At 40.0% G+C, this 14,171-nt stretch overlaps 2 protein-coding genes across 3 annotated transcripts in view; both read right to left on the bottom strand.

The window, feature by feature from the left end:
* Positions 1-11,344, bottom strand: part of LOC110840928 (uncharacterized) — a 235,852-nt gene extending 224,508 nt beyond the window's left edge. For both annotated transcript variants that reach the window (XM_087348097.1, XM_087348096.1), the window contains exon 1: positions 10,954-11,344. In XM_087348097.1, the coding sequence (XP_087204223.1) occupies positions 10,954-11,344 (391 nt within the window). The remainder of the gene's footprint in view (positions 1-10,953) is intronic.
* A 385-nt stretch (positions 11,345-11,729) lies between these two features.
* The window catches only part of LOC110826542 (prostaglandin reductase 1), a 239,427-nt gene continuing 236,985 nt past the window's right edge, over positions 11,730-14,171 (bottom strand). Inside the window, exon 10 of the mRNA XM_087348102.1 lies at positions 11,730-11,863. Within this exon, the coding sequence (XP_087204228.1) occupies position 11,863 (1 nt within the window). The 3' untranslated portion in view covers positions 11,730-11,862. The remainder of the gene's footprint in view (positions 11,864-14,171) is intronic.

Raw genomic sequence — 14,171 nt, forward strand, 5'->3', positions numbered from 1 at the left:
GAGGTCATATTGCCTCCATCATCAGGGCGATTCTTAGTATGAAGATTTCTGTCTTCTGGGTTGTTGCGCTGTGTAGTCTGGTCGATGTTAACCAACGTTTCAGAGGTCATACTGCCTCCGTCATCAGGGCGATGAGTATGAAGATTTCTGTCTTCTGGGTTGTTGCGCTGTGTAGTCTGGTCGATGTTAACCAACGTTTCAGAGGTCATACTGCCTCCATCATCAGGGCGATTCTTAGTATGAAGATTTCTGTCTTCTGGGTTGTTGCGCTGTGTAGTCTGGTAGATGTTAAGCAACGTTTCAGAGGTCATACTGCCTCCGTCATCAGGGCGATTCATCGTTGGTAAACATCTACCAGACTACATAAGGCAACAACCCAGAAGACAGAAATATTCATACTCACAGCTGTGAAAACCTCAAATCTTACAAGAGTATGTTCGTTTCCAAACGCAACCCAAGTTGGTATGAAAATCGCTCAACTAACTTCTATAAATGCAGGTCTCCTTATTTGAAATAATTAACGATGAGTCGTATGCAGGTGTCAAATGCGATCCATAGCAGGTTTGTGTTTGCGTATATTTGTCATGGTTCAAGATGACAATAACGATAATTGAAGCAGAAGCCCTTGGAAGAGATAAATTCACAAAACATTTGAGTCTGAAACACTTAAGGGACCACTTGGAATACCTTAGTGTAAATGGGACGAGAATATTGAAATAATTTTGGATCAGCAGCGGGCTCTCTTAACACAGTAATAAATTTTCGGCTTCACAAAATGCCTGGAATTTCCTGACTAGCTTTATTGATGGTGTTGGTTATTTCGTTGCACAGATAAAACATTTCTACAGTGGTGACTAATTGTGCCACTGGATATTAAACCAGAAATTCCACCTCCTTCCGTTCGGTACGTTAATGTTAGCGAACCTGCCTCGAAAATTAACTGTGACCCAACACATTAAGTTCATGTTGAAGCTTCGGAAACGTAATCCACCATATCGAAGCAGATTATGACCGTTTCATTACACATTTCTCCTTACATATAATTTTGAATCATCTTTCTGTATCGTTATCCGCCGTACCTCTTTCGGGCTACATAAAATTGGTAGTTGGTATAGTGTCAGTCAGTTATTTGAGTTGAGTTTACTACACAGAAGATCACAGCTCAGACATAACCATCACCAGAGCGCCATTCTCTTACCACGCAGATCTTATTCTTCTATCAGAAACCTAGTCTTCCCTAAACTCACTCAGAAAATTAGTAATTTTACTCTTTCATTTATATTTATATTTACATCTAGCTTTATACATGTGTCTACCTATAGTTCCTAAATTAATCTTCTGGAATACCTCTTCAATAATATAAGCCAATTCTCCTCCAAAAACGTATTATCTCTAATTATTTGCCTCAAACCACTTTATACAATAGGTAGAAAAATTCTCGCATGTTCATATCGCACCCTGAGTATTCTTTCGTAACCCTCACAAATTTCCTACCTCGATAGTTATTCACTCAGATCCTATGTCACAATCTTTGCCCTCCTACAAACCACTAGCCGTGGTGCTGTGTCCTACAGTCGTCCTCAAGAATCAGGAGTAGCAACCACCATCACTTAACTTCCTGCATGTATCAGGTTGTGTTCGCGTGCGACACACTCGCAAAATTTCCTTTTGGTTACGTAATATTATTAAAAAGAGCCTCTGAGAATGAGTTTGTATTAAACCTGAAATATCTCGAGTACTACATCATTTTATTACAATAAATTTTAATAATAATATTGTTGCATTGACGGCATTAAAATTAATCTGTAGACGTAAATGAGTTTTGTGATCGCACGGAACTCTCAATCCCTTCGACATAGCAAGACCTGGATTCTAAGAATAAGTACCTGTGCTAACCTAACGGTACAAATGTTAAATGTCTCCATTTGCCCTTCTAGGAACACAGTAATACCAGCTCACTGTGAAGGAATGACAAAAATTAGGCCTATTTGCTTTTACAAGTCTACAGTCTACTGTTTTATATGTATTACGAGAATACATTTATCGAGATTTCATAACCACGTCCAAGTATGATTTGAGGTTCTCACAGTTCTATAACCCAGAAGACAGCCATCTTCATAATCACATATGTCTCTCCTATTTTACTACTGAGCCCTATTACACAGGCAGTTTCTTGCCCAGTATGGAGTACGTTCTGTCAGCTAACATTTTCTACATTTGGTATAACTCCTTGGGTAGAAGGGGTCGGCCGACCGCAAGGCCTCTACCTACAGGACAACAAACACAACAAACAAAGAGGGTGAACACACAACATGCCTCAAGCGGAATTAGAACCCATAATCCCAACGTTCGAGGGTCAAATACGTACGCGCCTGAGAGCGTGTCCACGGTGATCGACACTCTTCTGTTTCGACCCTAGTACATAAAAATTATCCGATTTGAACAGAAGATATATACCCCCACCCGACAACTTGTGCACTAGACACTGCTGTGATAAATAGCATTGCCTGTAATAAAAACAATACAGTAAATGAACCGGAAATTAATAGTGTCTACCGTTCAAGTGAATTTCTACGTATCAATCTACTGTCAGCGCAGCTGACTTCAAGCGCTCGCTGGTAGCAGTGTGTACGTGAAAGGAATTTAACTAATTTAAGATGCGATGTCTAGGATCCTGACTGTCTAACACTAAAACAAAAAGGTGTTGGATTGAAACTAGCAAAATTCACTTCTAATCTAGCGAACAATGAATGAGGTTTCAGGTGAGTCTGAAGATGGCTGTCTTCTGGGTTGTTGCGCCATGTAGTCTTGTAGACGTTTACCGACGTTTCAGAGGTTTTTGCGGTCTCCATTAGTACTAATCAATCAGATGATGGCGGTGGCAAGGACACAGAAACGTCGGTTACACTGCGCAACAACCAAGAAGACAGAAATCTTGAGACTCATCGCCGTGACAACTTCAAATCCTACATATCAGTGGACACTTTTCACCATAAAGCATTAATTAACACAGACAGCAAATGTTGTTCATACCCGGAAATGTTTCTAATTTGTAACAATGGATTCAAAATGAGTTTGGCTGATATTCGGTACATTTTAGGACTAAGCTGCATAACTCCCTTTTATCTGTTCCGACTTTGTAAAAGTACAGCAACAGAACGACTTCTTTGGGCTGTTCTTCTGACGACCGACGCCGCGTCACAACGCAGCTGACAAGAACCAGCCCCACACACGAGCAGGACCTTACTCAGTTTTAACCGCGAGGCAGCGGCCGCCCCGTCCTAATTCAATTGTGACAAGTTCATGTCGTCCACACACGATTTACTCGGACTAAATAGTGCATTTCGCGACTGTCGGGAGCAGTGAACAGTAAACACCGACACAACGTAAAATATTCTTCAAGGTCTTTTAATTTCTGGATTAGAATTAACAATCTGCGGACTTTTCTCTTTTATTATTTTGGTTTTCACAGACATTCCGCAACAACGCACAAAAATTCAAACATTAATTATTTCGAATAGTTGGAAATCTGCCTAATTTTATGTAAAAGTGCACCACAACAATCACAAGTTACTACTCGGACCGCAGGCAGATTTCGAAGACGTTCCTGACATTTAGTCAAGCGGAATCAAGTCCAAATATTAGACTGCACATTCCTTCTTTCGTTTCGCTTCCAGTAAAAACCAAGTAAAACACTAAGTAATTATAGGCGCCTTTAAAACTCTATCGTAGCCAAAATATACGAAGCTACAGTCAGACAAAAAGTGACAGCAGAAACTAAAGAGTAATTTTGAATAAATGCGCACTTTCTGCCACCGATCCCGCAGGAACAAAGCCAAAACACGTTAGGCTACATATCAAACATCAGTTCAGTCAAAGTAGAATCTATGAAGATACCAATTTCTGACCACAGTACCTTGTGGTACAGTAATAATCCCTAAATTATTAATTTATTATTTAATTTAGAAACAGCTTACTTTACTACACTCACAAGCCTATCGCTTCTGCCCTGAGGACAAATCCCAGTCTTCGGTCGCACTAAATAGAATCCTGGACCTTAATATGCCTAATTAGCCTATAAAGTTTATGGATATAAAAGTAACAGTGATGAAAGCCAAATCTGGTTAAATGCCGGAGTGTTTAACTTCTGCTTTATTTTTATCTGGTTGTGTCTTCCCCAGGGAAGTTTCAAACGTTGTCCTACTTTATTATCTAACCATTTCGGGTCAGAAACGTGACGCAAATTGCCTCGCTGCAAAGTAGGATCTGAGTTTTTCAAGGCGGTGAATACGAAAACTAATACGTATCTTGTCGGCCCTGACGATGGAGGCAGCAGGGACCTCTAAAACGTACGCTATAATAATGCGTCTTAGAATTGATAAGAAGAAGTACCGTTGCTCGCCTGGAGGAACACAGTAAAATCACGAAAACCATAACGGAGTTCGTCACTGGCCGGCATTTAGACGCTTCGCCCCTGGACTACAGAGCACAAGATAATACGTGGACGATAGAGGGCCAATAAAGGTATAGCATGAAAATTTGTCGTAGTCACCTACAAAGGTCTGCAAAACAATTTTAGTCCACTGGCCCACCACGTAGCGGTCAGCGGAATGACTCCCCATTCCCAGTCGCTCTTGTCTTAAGGCACAGGGACACTTGTTATGAACTAAAACTCTCTGTAAAAACAAGCAACTGCCTTACGAAGACCAACGTTCGTCATGGGCAAGGCTTAGCTATTGTTGTAACAACGACCAGTTTTACTCTCATCTACTCTTAATAATTTTTGTTTCTGATTTTAACGAAATGCGGTAGTGTTACATGACTCATAGCTTATATCCTCACGAATCCCATAACAGCTTGCATTAGTCTGTCTTAAAATAAAAGACCAGGTCGCGAACTTGTTGAAAAGGAATTTATAGTCCGAAAAGAATGCCACATAGTTTAAAAACGTTACTAAATTTGATTGTTACCATTTTGTTCCATGTTTAAATCCAGTTCTGGGAAAGCATCCGATATTGAGACTGGCCTCAACAAACACTTAGCCCGGCACGTGTTCTCCGACACTTCTTAAACTTTGACTCCGAAGACACACTAAATGTTCACAAGTCCGCTATCTGGTTTTTCGAGAACACCTCAAGTATTACTTAGCTACAGATAACTGTTGGACTGTTACTGTTACAACTTACTACAGAGGACAGCCGCGTGTTTATCACGAAGATTACGTCTCATGACGGCAGGTCAGCCAATTCGGACCTCCTTGCTTCAGTAGGGCTACATATTTTCCTTAATTTAACCAAGTACACATTAAATTAAATTAAAATCTACAGTATTTATTGTATCAAATAGAACTCTCGGAAAATTGGTAAACAGCAGACCACAGTCTAAATACGAAACCTAAGGCTTTCATGGTAAAAGAAGAACTGCTTCATGCTAACCGGCTTTTACGTACGAAGCGATAAAATTGGGTCCGCTGTGGCCCACGTGTTTAGGCTCTGTACGCTAGCCTATTCTTCCCGGTATGTTGTTTCGGTAAACTTCTACCAGACTACAAGGCTCAATAACCCAGAAGGCAGCAATCTTCAGACTCATCGCCGTAAAAACCTCAAATCCTACAAAGGGCATGTCTATTAACAACGCAACGGCGTTATCGCGGGCAGTAACAAGGCAACCTCAACGTTCCAAACAAATCATTATCACTTAGCATAATGTTCATGACGTCATGTAGACCTGATATCTCCTAGGGCAAGAGTTGCATCTATAATGTATCTTAAATTAGAGTATTCTATATCAAAACATATTTCGAAATTATATTCTTGTTAACGCCATATTAATCCTGACGTAAAACCGAAGAAAATATGGAAATCAATTTTATCACAAAAGCTAAACGTTTTTCGCGATATATTTTAACACAATTCCACATCAGAACCCAGCCTTTTTGCTGGCTTGGGGACATTCTCGACGAAATAACAAAACGCTGCCGAATTCTGATCGATGTTCCCGTTCAACAACTGATCCACAGAACACATGCCTTTAATGCTTTTTTTCGAACACGTTTCATTACTCACACATTTTCCAACGCATAGCAGTAATATTTCACGGACCTGCAGTTCGGCGCGGTGACACGGCCGTCAGCCAAAGCCAAGACCAAGACCGGAGCATTTTCGTTACTGTTCGCCCTCAAATGGTGAGGTCACGCTGGAAGAACCAAGTTGTTGCAAGCTGTTCTGACGAGGCTCATAAAACAATAAACCATTGTGACTGTGTAGTGTTTTCAACGCATACAAAAAGGACACTGTTCTCGCATAACCAAAACAAGATTATTGTTCGGCGATGGTTCAGTTTTGGCTTGCTTAAAATTCACTGCTAAATGAACATAGACGTAACATCCCAATTAAGATGTCATTTGTTTTACAGTATGAGAAGTCACGAATCAGAACTGTTTTGATAAACGCGTTATCAAACCCATTACGTTACACAGATCAAGACCCAATAGCATTTCCCTACAAATAGCGATTCCTTTCAAATGAAAACTCCATCTAACATTTCTTTCAAAGGTAGGCCTGCGTGAATATTTTCAGTGAGGGCATTGAAATCATACATTCTTCTATAAACGCAGAATTGTTTAATCTACAGCATAATTTTGAAAAGTTTAGTTGCGTACAGACTTACGCCTAATATTTTTTACTAGAGCAATTATGTTTTAGTAATCAAAATGTTTGTACAAAGACGACTGCAGTTTCTAACTTCGATTGTGTGTCGTCACCAGGCTATAGGTTAAAATTTGGGTCAAAACTTAAATACAGCGGATAAATCTATTGAAAATTTAACAGAGTTCAAATTGGTTATCTGAGAACAAGAGTAACATTTCAATAAGGAGAAAATTAAGAACAGAGTTCGAGTTCAGATTGTTAAATTTATAAAGCCATAATTTTGGGTGTTGTTTTGTATGAGAATGAAACTTTATCTCTCTCCATCGGATAAGAAAATTCTTTTCTAAAAAAAATTAAGTGACACAAGGCTGAAGAAAACTGCGTAATATGAAGGCCCATGATTTATAGCTACCCTTTTGCCAAACTGCTATCAGGTACCAGAATGATAAAATTGAGGATGGGATACGACGGCGTGCAGTGCAAATTGGTGATATAAGAAATATTTAAAAACGTTTGGTTGGAAACCCGGAAGGGAAGATTCCACTCGGAACACCTCGGCGCAGATGAAGGGAGAATATTAAAATGGATCTTAGGGAAATTGGTTTCGGGATGTCGATTTGATTCATACGATTCTGGGCACGGACCTGTGGAGGATCCGCGAACACGGTAATAAACCTCCGAGATCTACAGAACGCGAGGAACTTCTTGACCTTCGTTCATAGAGTTATTTCTTAATTCCTTAAGCTTATTAGGTCTCTGAAGATAGAAGACTATTCAAAATTAAGGACATTTATTAATATTGAAATGTAAGACAGCTAATCCCGCGCTGTAGAATAGGAGCAGTCCACAACCTATAGTTCAAATCACAGCCTTCTAGTAACTACTTGCAAAATGATAAAGAAAGTAATTTTCTTTCCCTTGTTTGAAATATCCGTCTTGTAATCATTAAAATTATTATAGGACTTAAGTTTTTAATAATAATTACTGCATGAACATTTGATTAATCCTGACGTATAAGTAGAAGCGTTCAATAAAACTATGCTAAAATTATAGACCTGTTACAAGTTATTCTGATAAGTTCGACTGAGTATTTTGTCTCAACGTTCAATGCCGCAAGGAGCTCAGTAGCTTGGACCATTAAATTTACTGAGGATCAATTTATCTGTTGACATCAGATGCGTGTAGATGCGTATGATAGGCCTAATGCGTTGAGACAAATACGTTTAACTTCAAGCTTAATTTATAAACAGAGACTCAGATCTAAATTTAATACTCCGACCTACGTACACAGTTCGTGGTTTGTCCTTAGACTGAAAGTCGCGGACGGGCTGTTGCGTGTGCGGGAGGTCCCAGGTTCAAATGTCGGCGTAAATACCGGCTGTTCTGACTCAAGTCTGTCTTGGTTTTTGTTCGTCCCTCCAGGCAACACCGGATAGCGGCAGTACCTTAAATTAGATAGCTACCGATTTCTTCCATGTCTATTCGTCCGTTCTTCATTAATCATTCCAAACCGTAAAATACTAATAGCCCTAGACTTAATTAACGAGTGTCTATAGGCCGCACAATACAAAATAAAAGTTAGCAGATGAATGTCTCATGCGTTTTTGTGCAGTGTATTCTGGTATAAGTTTACGAATGTGTCAGAGGTCCTTACTGCCTCAATCTTCAGGTAACGAGAACCTCTAAAACATTTTAAACTTCTACCAGACAATACGGCGCTACAACTTTGAATACAGCCATCTTCGTACTCCTAAAACATAAGTTAGTTCATAGGAAATTTTAAATTTAGCCTGTTGTATAAACGATTCTAAGTTATACAGACCTATAAGTAACCTAAGGTACTCTCAAAACAGTCCTAAATCCAAGGTTAATTTCAGTGATTAAGATAATGATTCAGGCTGTACAATTCGTAACCACGATTTCTTCATATCGCATTTATCTTTCTCAGTTTTATTAACTTCGTTGCTTCTTACACACCATTCTGATATGGGACATAAAGACGGTCAGTAACGTTTCATAAGAACAAATATGTATCCGCGATCATTGTCAAACTTCGGACATATTTCAGAATGACGCGCCTTGCGATAAATAAACCTCACTCCCTGTCAACACGGCTAAGATGAGCTTATTCCGAGCTAATTCCTTACACTGCAGCGCGTGGCTATCGCCTCGTTTCAGAAATTCTGTACATTTCTTCTCCTTTTCTTGTTTTTATAGCTCTATAGTTCACCGTGATTTATCGTGAATGACTTGCAAATCGATATCTGATTAGATACGACCAGAGACATTGACGTGTAAGATAAAATTTAGGCTATTCGCAAGATAACAAACACAAACGTCTGATCTAGCAAAATGACACCAAAATTGTAAATGGGTGCAATTAGACTACTACTTGGAATAGATAAATCCTGTCAGTCTACTATCATTTAACGTGAGACAGGTTACTAATCTTATGATTTTCGTTAGGCACGTCGAGGCAATCACTCTCGCCTTTAAATAGCGTGGTTTATGAATTAAGCGAACATTCTCTAATGAGGCAAACATGTGATTGGTACATCATCCTAAAATACCGGAATAGCGTAGCAATAGTTACGTTAAACTATTCCACGATGGTTCAAGATACATGCCGTAGAAACGATATGGGTGTACTAAGTAGACGTTATAGACAAAATCATATATAGAGCATTTACATTTCACGAATTGCAAGCTCAATTTTTAAACAGGCCTGGTTCTTGACTTATCAGGACTAAGAAACTGCTCTCAAATAACAAACTACTCTCCAGACGACAAGGAGAACACTTCAAAGCTACACAGTAATTGAGTTTCCGGACACTGCTCCTGTGAGCTTTCGACCTAACACCGTTTTCGTCAGTATTAGATATATAAGAAACCTGTGTTTCATCCGATAAATGTAAAATTTAAATCAGTTCACTGCGTCATAATGTTCTAGATAATGGCTCTAAGCTATAGGTCCACTACTGGAAGGTTTAAAGCTTATACATTAATAAGCATACCAAAGCATGGCACAGGACAAGGCTGTAAATTTAGGAATAATCCAGAGGTGGTTACTGTGATTCGTTGAGTCCTACCGCATGCACGCTAATTAGTCTCAGCAGTTAAGGCATCACTGCTTCAATCCCAGATACCACAAACTAAACAATAATGTACCCTTCAATATTTTAACAAAGTAATCTGGTGTATCATCAGTAGATACAATATAATCGACTTATGTAGTTTCCACTGTAGGAGATAAATTCCTTTTATGAAGACGTACGCTAAGAAAATACTAGGCTGATATCAAAATTAAGATCATTTTAGGCTCTGAAGCGAAACATTTCACATTTATCTGGTAAGAACTTTGTCACTGAACGAAGTATTATAACGTTGAAGAAAGAACTTGTCATAAATTTCTGCAGTTAGCTACGAAAATTTCATGAGCCTACTTACTAGGTCTATTGCCTGCAGTTTCAAGCACTGTGGTGTAGGACGTAGCTGATTCGTGTTTCCCATCCCTAGGAGCGACAGCGCACATAACACCAATAGCCACAGGCTATCTATTTTCCAAATAAATCCGCTGTTTCTCATAGAATAATACCTTCATTCCCTCCGCCATATTTGTCCACGTTGGTTAACTATTGATTGATTTAGTTGGCAGTTTTGCATTTTATTATCAGTCGCTGTTTTTAAAAACCTTCAACATGAAACAAATTACAGAATACTTCACCACTTTAATAGGCAGAGTTGCATCGTCCCTACTCCTCGGAAAATTTAAAGCATTTTCTAAAAAGAAATATTCCTACAAGTAGGCCTAAGATTTTAAGTTCTCACGACGGTGAAGATATCGATGTTTGTCGTCTCGGTTGTGACGCCGCGTGTTCTTGTAGGAGGCTATCAGCGTTTCGAAGGAACGTATCGCCTTCATCTTTAGGGTACAGAAACACGTTTCTCTGAAATAGTGGTAACCACCTACAGAACGCATGACGTCACAATCCAAAATACCTCCAGATGCTACAATAATTCCAAAAACGGAAGCTCATGTAGAAATACGAGCGTAGTCTGCGTGCCTGGACTAACGACAGCATCCGAAACACGTGTCACTTCAAAATTTCTAACACTTTTACCCTTTCTACGGAACTTTGTTGATGTAAAATTACGACACAAGCCAATACTAGACACTAATCGACATCAGAACTGCGTGCAGGTGAGTGATATTCATAACAGCACCCCCATCCACCCACCTAATAGGCAGGGATCGTTGTAGTGATTGGGATAAATGTTCCCGAAATAGAAACCCAGAACTCACCATGGGACGCCGCTGTGGCCACGTAGGGGGAGTGGTGCATCTGCTGGTGGTAGTAGCGCGCCGCAGCGGCTCGTTGGTGGTGTGTGCCGCTGCCTTCGGCGGTCACAGCCGCCAGACTTGGGTGGTGAGCTGCGAAGAATGATGACATGTGTTCCGCTACTGCAGACGCCGTCATATCCGTTTGGTGGTCACTTCCGACCGAGGCCCCGCTGTTGGTGGCTCCCAAGAGACTGTTGGGGTCCAAGCCCCCAGCGCCCATGTTGGCAGACTGCCCACTGGAGCCTCCAGATGGTGACGACGACTGATGGTCAACAACTCCCAAACGCGACGGCGTCTCGTACCAACGGTGATGATGGTGATGGTGACCGTTCTCGCTTGCTGTCATATCCATTGCGTCCCCACGTCAGTGCGATCACTTCAATAAATAAGCTAATAGAAACGCTAAATATTTCACACTTAATAATTCAACTGTGCTCCTATCACATTCGATCATCCACACAGCATTCTTTATTCCAAAGTATTTGCCGACATTGTTTATGTATCAACTGGCGATGTCACTAATAAATCGAAAATATGAGTCACAACGTTTCGTTCATCGTGGTCCTGAATATCGTTCCAGACGCTGATGAAATTAAAAAAAAAAAGGACTCGGTTCTAAACACCACGCAGACAGCCCTTGAGATAACGAGAGATAACAGACGTGCTTATTGAAACAGACGGGTCTCCAACAATGTATTCATCTTGTTATATATTGTCTGCACATATTCGTCTTCATTCTTGGGGATATAATGTTGACATTCTGGCGCGAGAGAAGGGCTGACCAGCTAACGGCAGCACCGGGTCACCTAGCCGGTGGTAGAGGCCGCGCTCCGTCTCTGTCCAAGTGCACTCCAAACGTTCGCGAGCATTTCTGAAAATAACAATAAAACAGTTAACGTAGGAATACTGTCACTACGATTTAATTTCCAAAATACATCAAAATTTCACACAAACGTAACCTCTACAATTTAACTGGATGCAGTAATTTTGAATTTAAAAAATGCAACGATAGACGTTTAAGACACGGTGTGACAAACAATGGAAGTCTTCAAAGCTCATATTGCCACTGCATAAGCCAAGTGAGATTTATTACGCGCATGGGCTTAGGCCTTACGAAATCGTAGGCCCAGTAGGAAGGCCCAACATACACTTTCTTAACTCGCAGAACTGATATTAAAGCTTCGTCGCAAAATGGACATCACTTTCATTTGGTTCCATAAATTACCTAAGGCCTCACGTTATCGGAGCACTATAAGCTTACTTACGCGCTAACTTGAATCACACTTTAAACAGTTTATTTTATGTCTGAGTGCTTCGTAGTCTCCAGAAGAATAAAGTATAAGTTAACGATTATGTATTAGAGAGAGAGACGTTACAAAAATTGTTCTTTTCGCAAACTAGTATAATTTAATTACACAAACGATAAATCTGGTAAAAAGAAACCAATATTTAGGATACGAGGTTATCACAGTGACGAGTATAAAGATAACCGTCTTTTGGGTTGTGGCTGTCTGTTATCAAGGCGATAAGTGCTGATGATAAAGGCGAGAAGGACCTATGAAAATTCGGTAAATTTATATCAAACTACACGGCGCTACAACCCAGAAGACAGCCATCTCTAAGGAACCTGTATGTTTCAACAACATAGTTTTAATGTTATTTTTTAAATTGCAGCCCAACTTAGGATTACTGATAAAACGCTGTTATTGTTTTAAGAGAATTTTCAAAACACTTCTCCCTCGATAAACATTAAAGTTACTATGCAGCAGAGGCATTGTGCTCTCCAACCACTGTAAAGAACAGTAGCTAATAAGCATATTTCTTTCTCGTTTTGACTTTTATACGAAGCACAATGATAGCCAATTTACTCACAGAAGACGTATTACTTAGAAGGATGTTTTCCTAGGTTGTTGCTTCGTGCACTCTGGTAGAAGTTTACCGATGGTCCTGATGATGGAGGCAGCAAAGACCTCTGAAACGTCGGCAAACTTCTATCAACACTACACGGCGCAAAAACCCAGAAGACAGCCATCTTCACACTCATAGCCGTGAAAACCTCAAATCCTACGACATACTATTAGCTCGGACTACACCTAAAATGATTTAGTAACCTTGCTGGTGACTCAGATATTCCAATAATAATGTTGTTTCTATAGCAAAACAAATAATCATGCAGCACAATGACCAAGAACTCATTAAAACTGTCAAATGCAGTTCCTAAGCGGCGAATATTTTACATAGGAAACCGACTTTCGTCTCCAACTTTGACTTAAATTATTATTAAGTGTTCTGTTTGACGACAGGTCCATATGAACAGGATCCTTCCATCCTTTTCTCGGACTGGGACCTGTTCATATACGTTCTTGGCAGATGATCCAGAAGTGGTTTGCCATTGCCTTCTTCTGTGTGTGAATGGAGTAATTGTTGGGATGCCACGGAGAAACCGGGGAAGCCCCCGGAGGAAAACTCCGTGTTGCCTAGACCACGGCCTTGCCCAACACAAGTTATAAATTCGGGCACCGCCGGGAATCGAACCCGGGACCCCAGGATTACAAGGCCAGCGTTCTAACCGCTAGACTTAAATTAAGTAAATTTAATTCGTAGTAAAAACAATTTGAAAACAAAACGACTAGACGTGACATCTTAAAATTCAAGATCACAGCCTATTTTGAAATAAAAACACTTCTCGGTGATAGGTTTCTTTTGAAAAATCCACTCGCGAATAAGACACATTACAAAGAACAAACAATCACCAGATACGTCACCAAACCTAGTCTAAAATACAGGCACGTGTTACTGAAAATCATTTCGAGATAAATATATAAGGGCATCGGTTAGCAACTGATAGGTCTGCAGCCCGGTAAGCAAGAAATCAGAGAACTTGATAAAATGTCACTGCCGATAAGAGCGGACTTCGTTCGACCTTGACACGCTCTCGTATGACGGGAGGGGCGTAGCCCCATATAATATTTCATTGTTAAACTGTTAGCAGTAATATCAATTGTTTACATACGCAATGACTGAAATATTCAGAAACTTGTAATAAGCAATTTGTTAACATAAGGAATAAGGATCTGTAGACAACACACACACCAGAGAACGTTATGTCTACAACACGGAGCAAATTACAAAGAACAAAGAATGCTACAACATACCTTCAGTTAAGTGTAATTAAAAAT

The sequence above is a fragment of the Zootermopsis nevadensis genome, unplaced genomic scaffold (assembly GCF_977971745.1).
Source record: "Zootermopsis nevadensis isolate Lab colony 2312 unplaced genomic scaffold, Znev_1.0 Znev_ptg000012l, whole genome shotgun sequence".
Lineage (NCBI taxonomy): Eukaryota > Metazoa > Arthropoda > Insecta > Blattodea > Termopsidae > Zootermopsis > Zootermopsis nevadensis.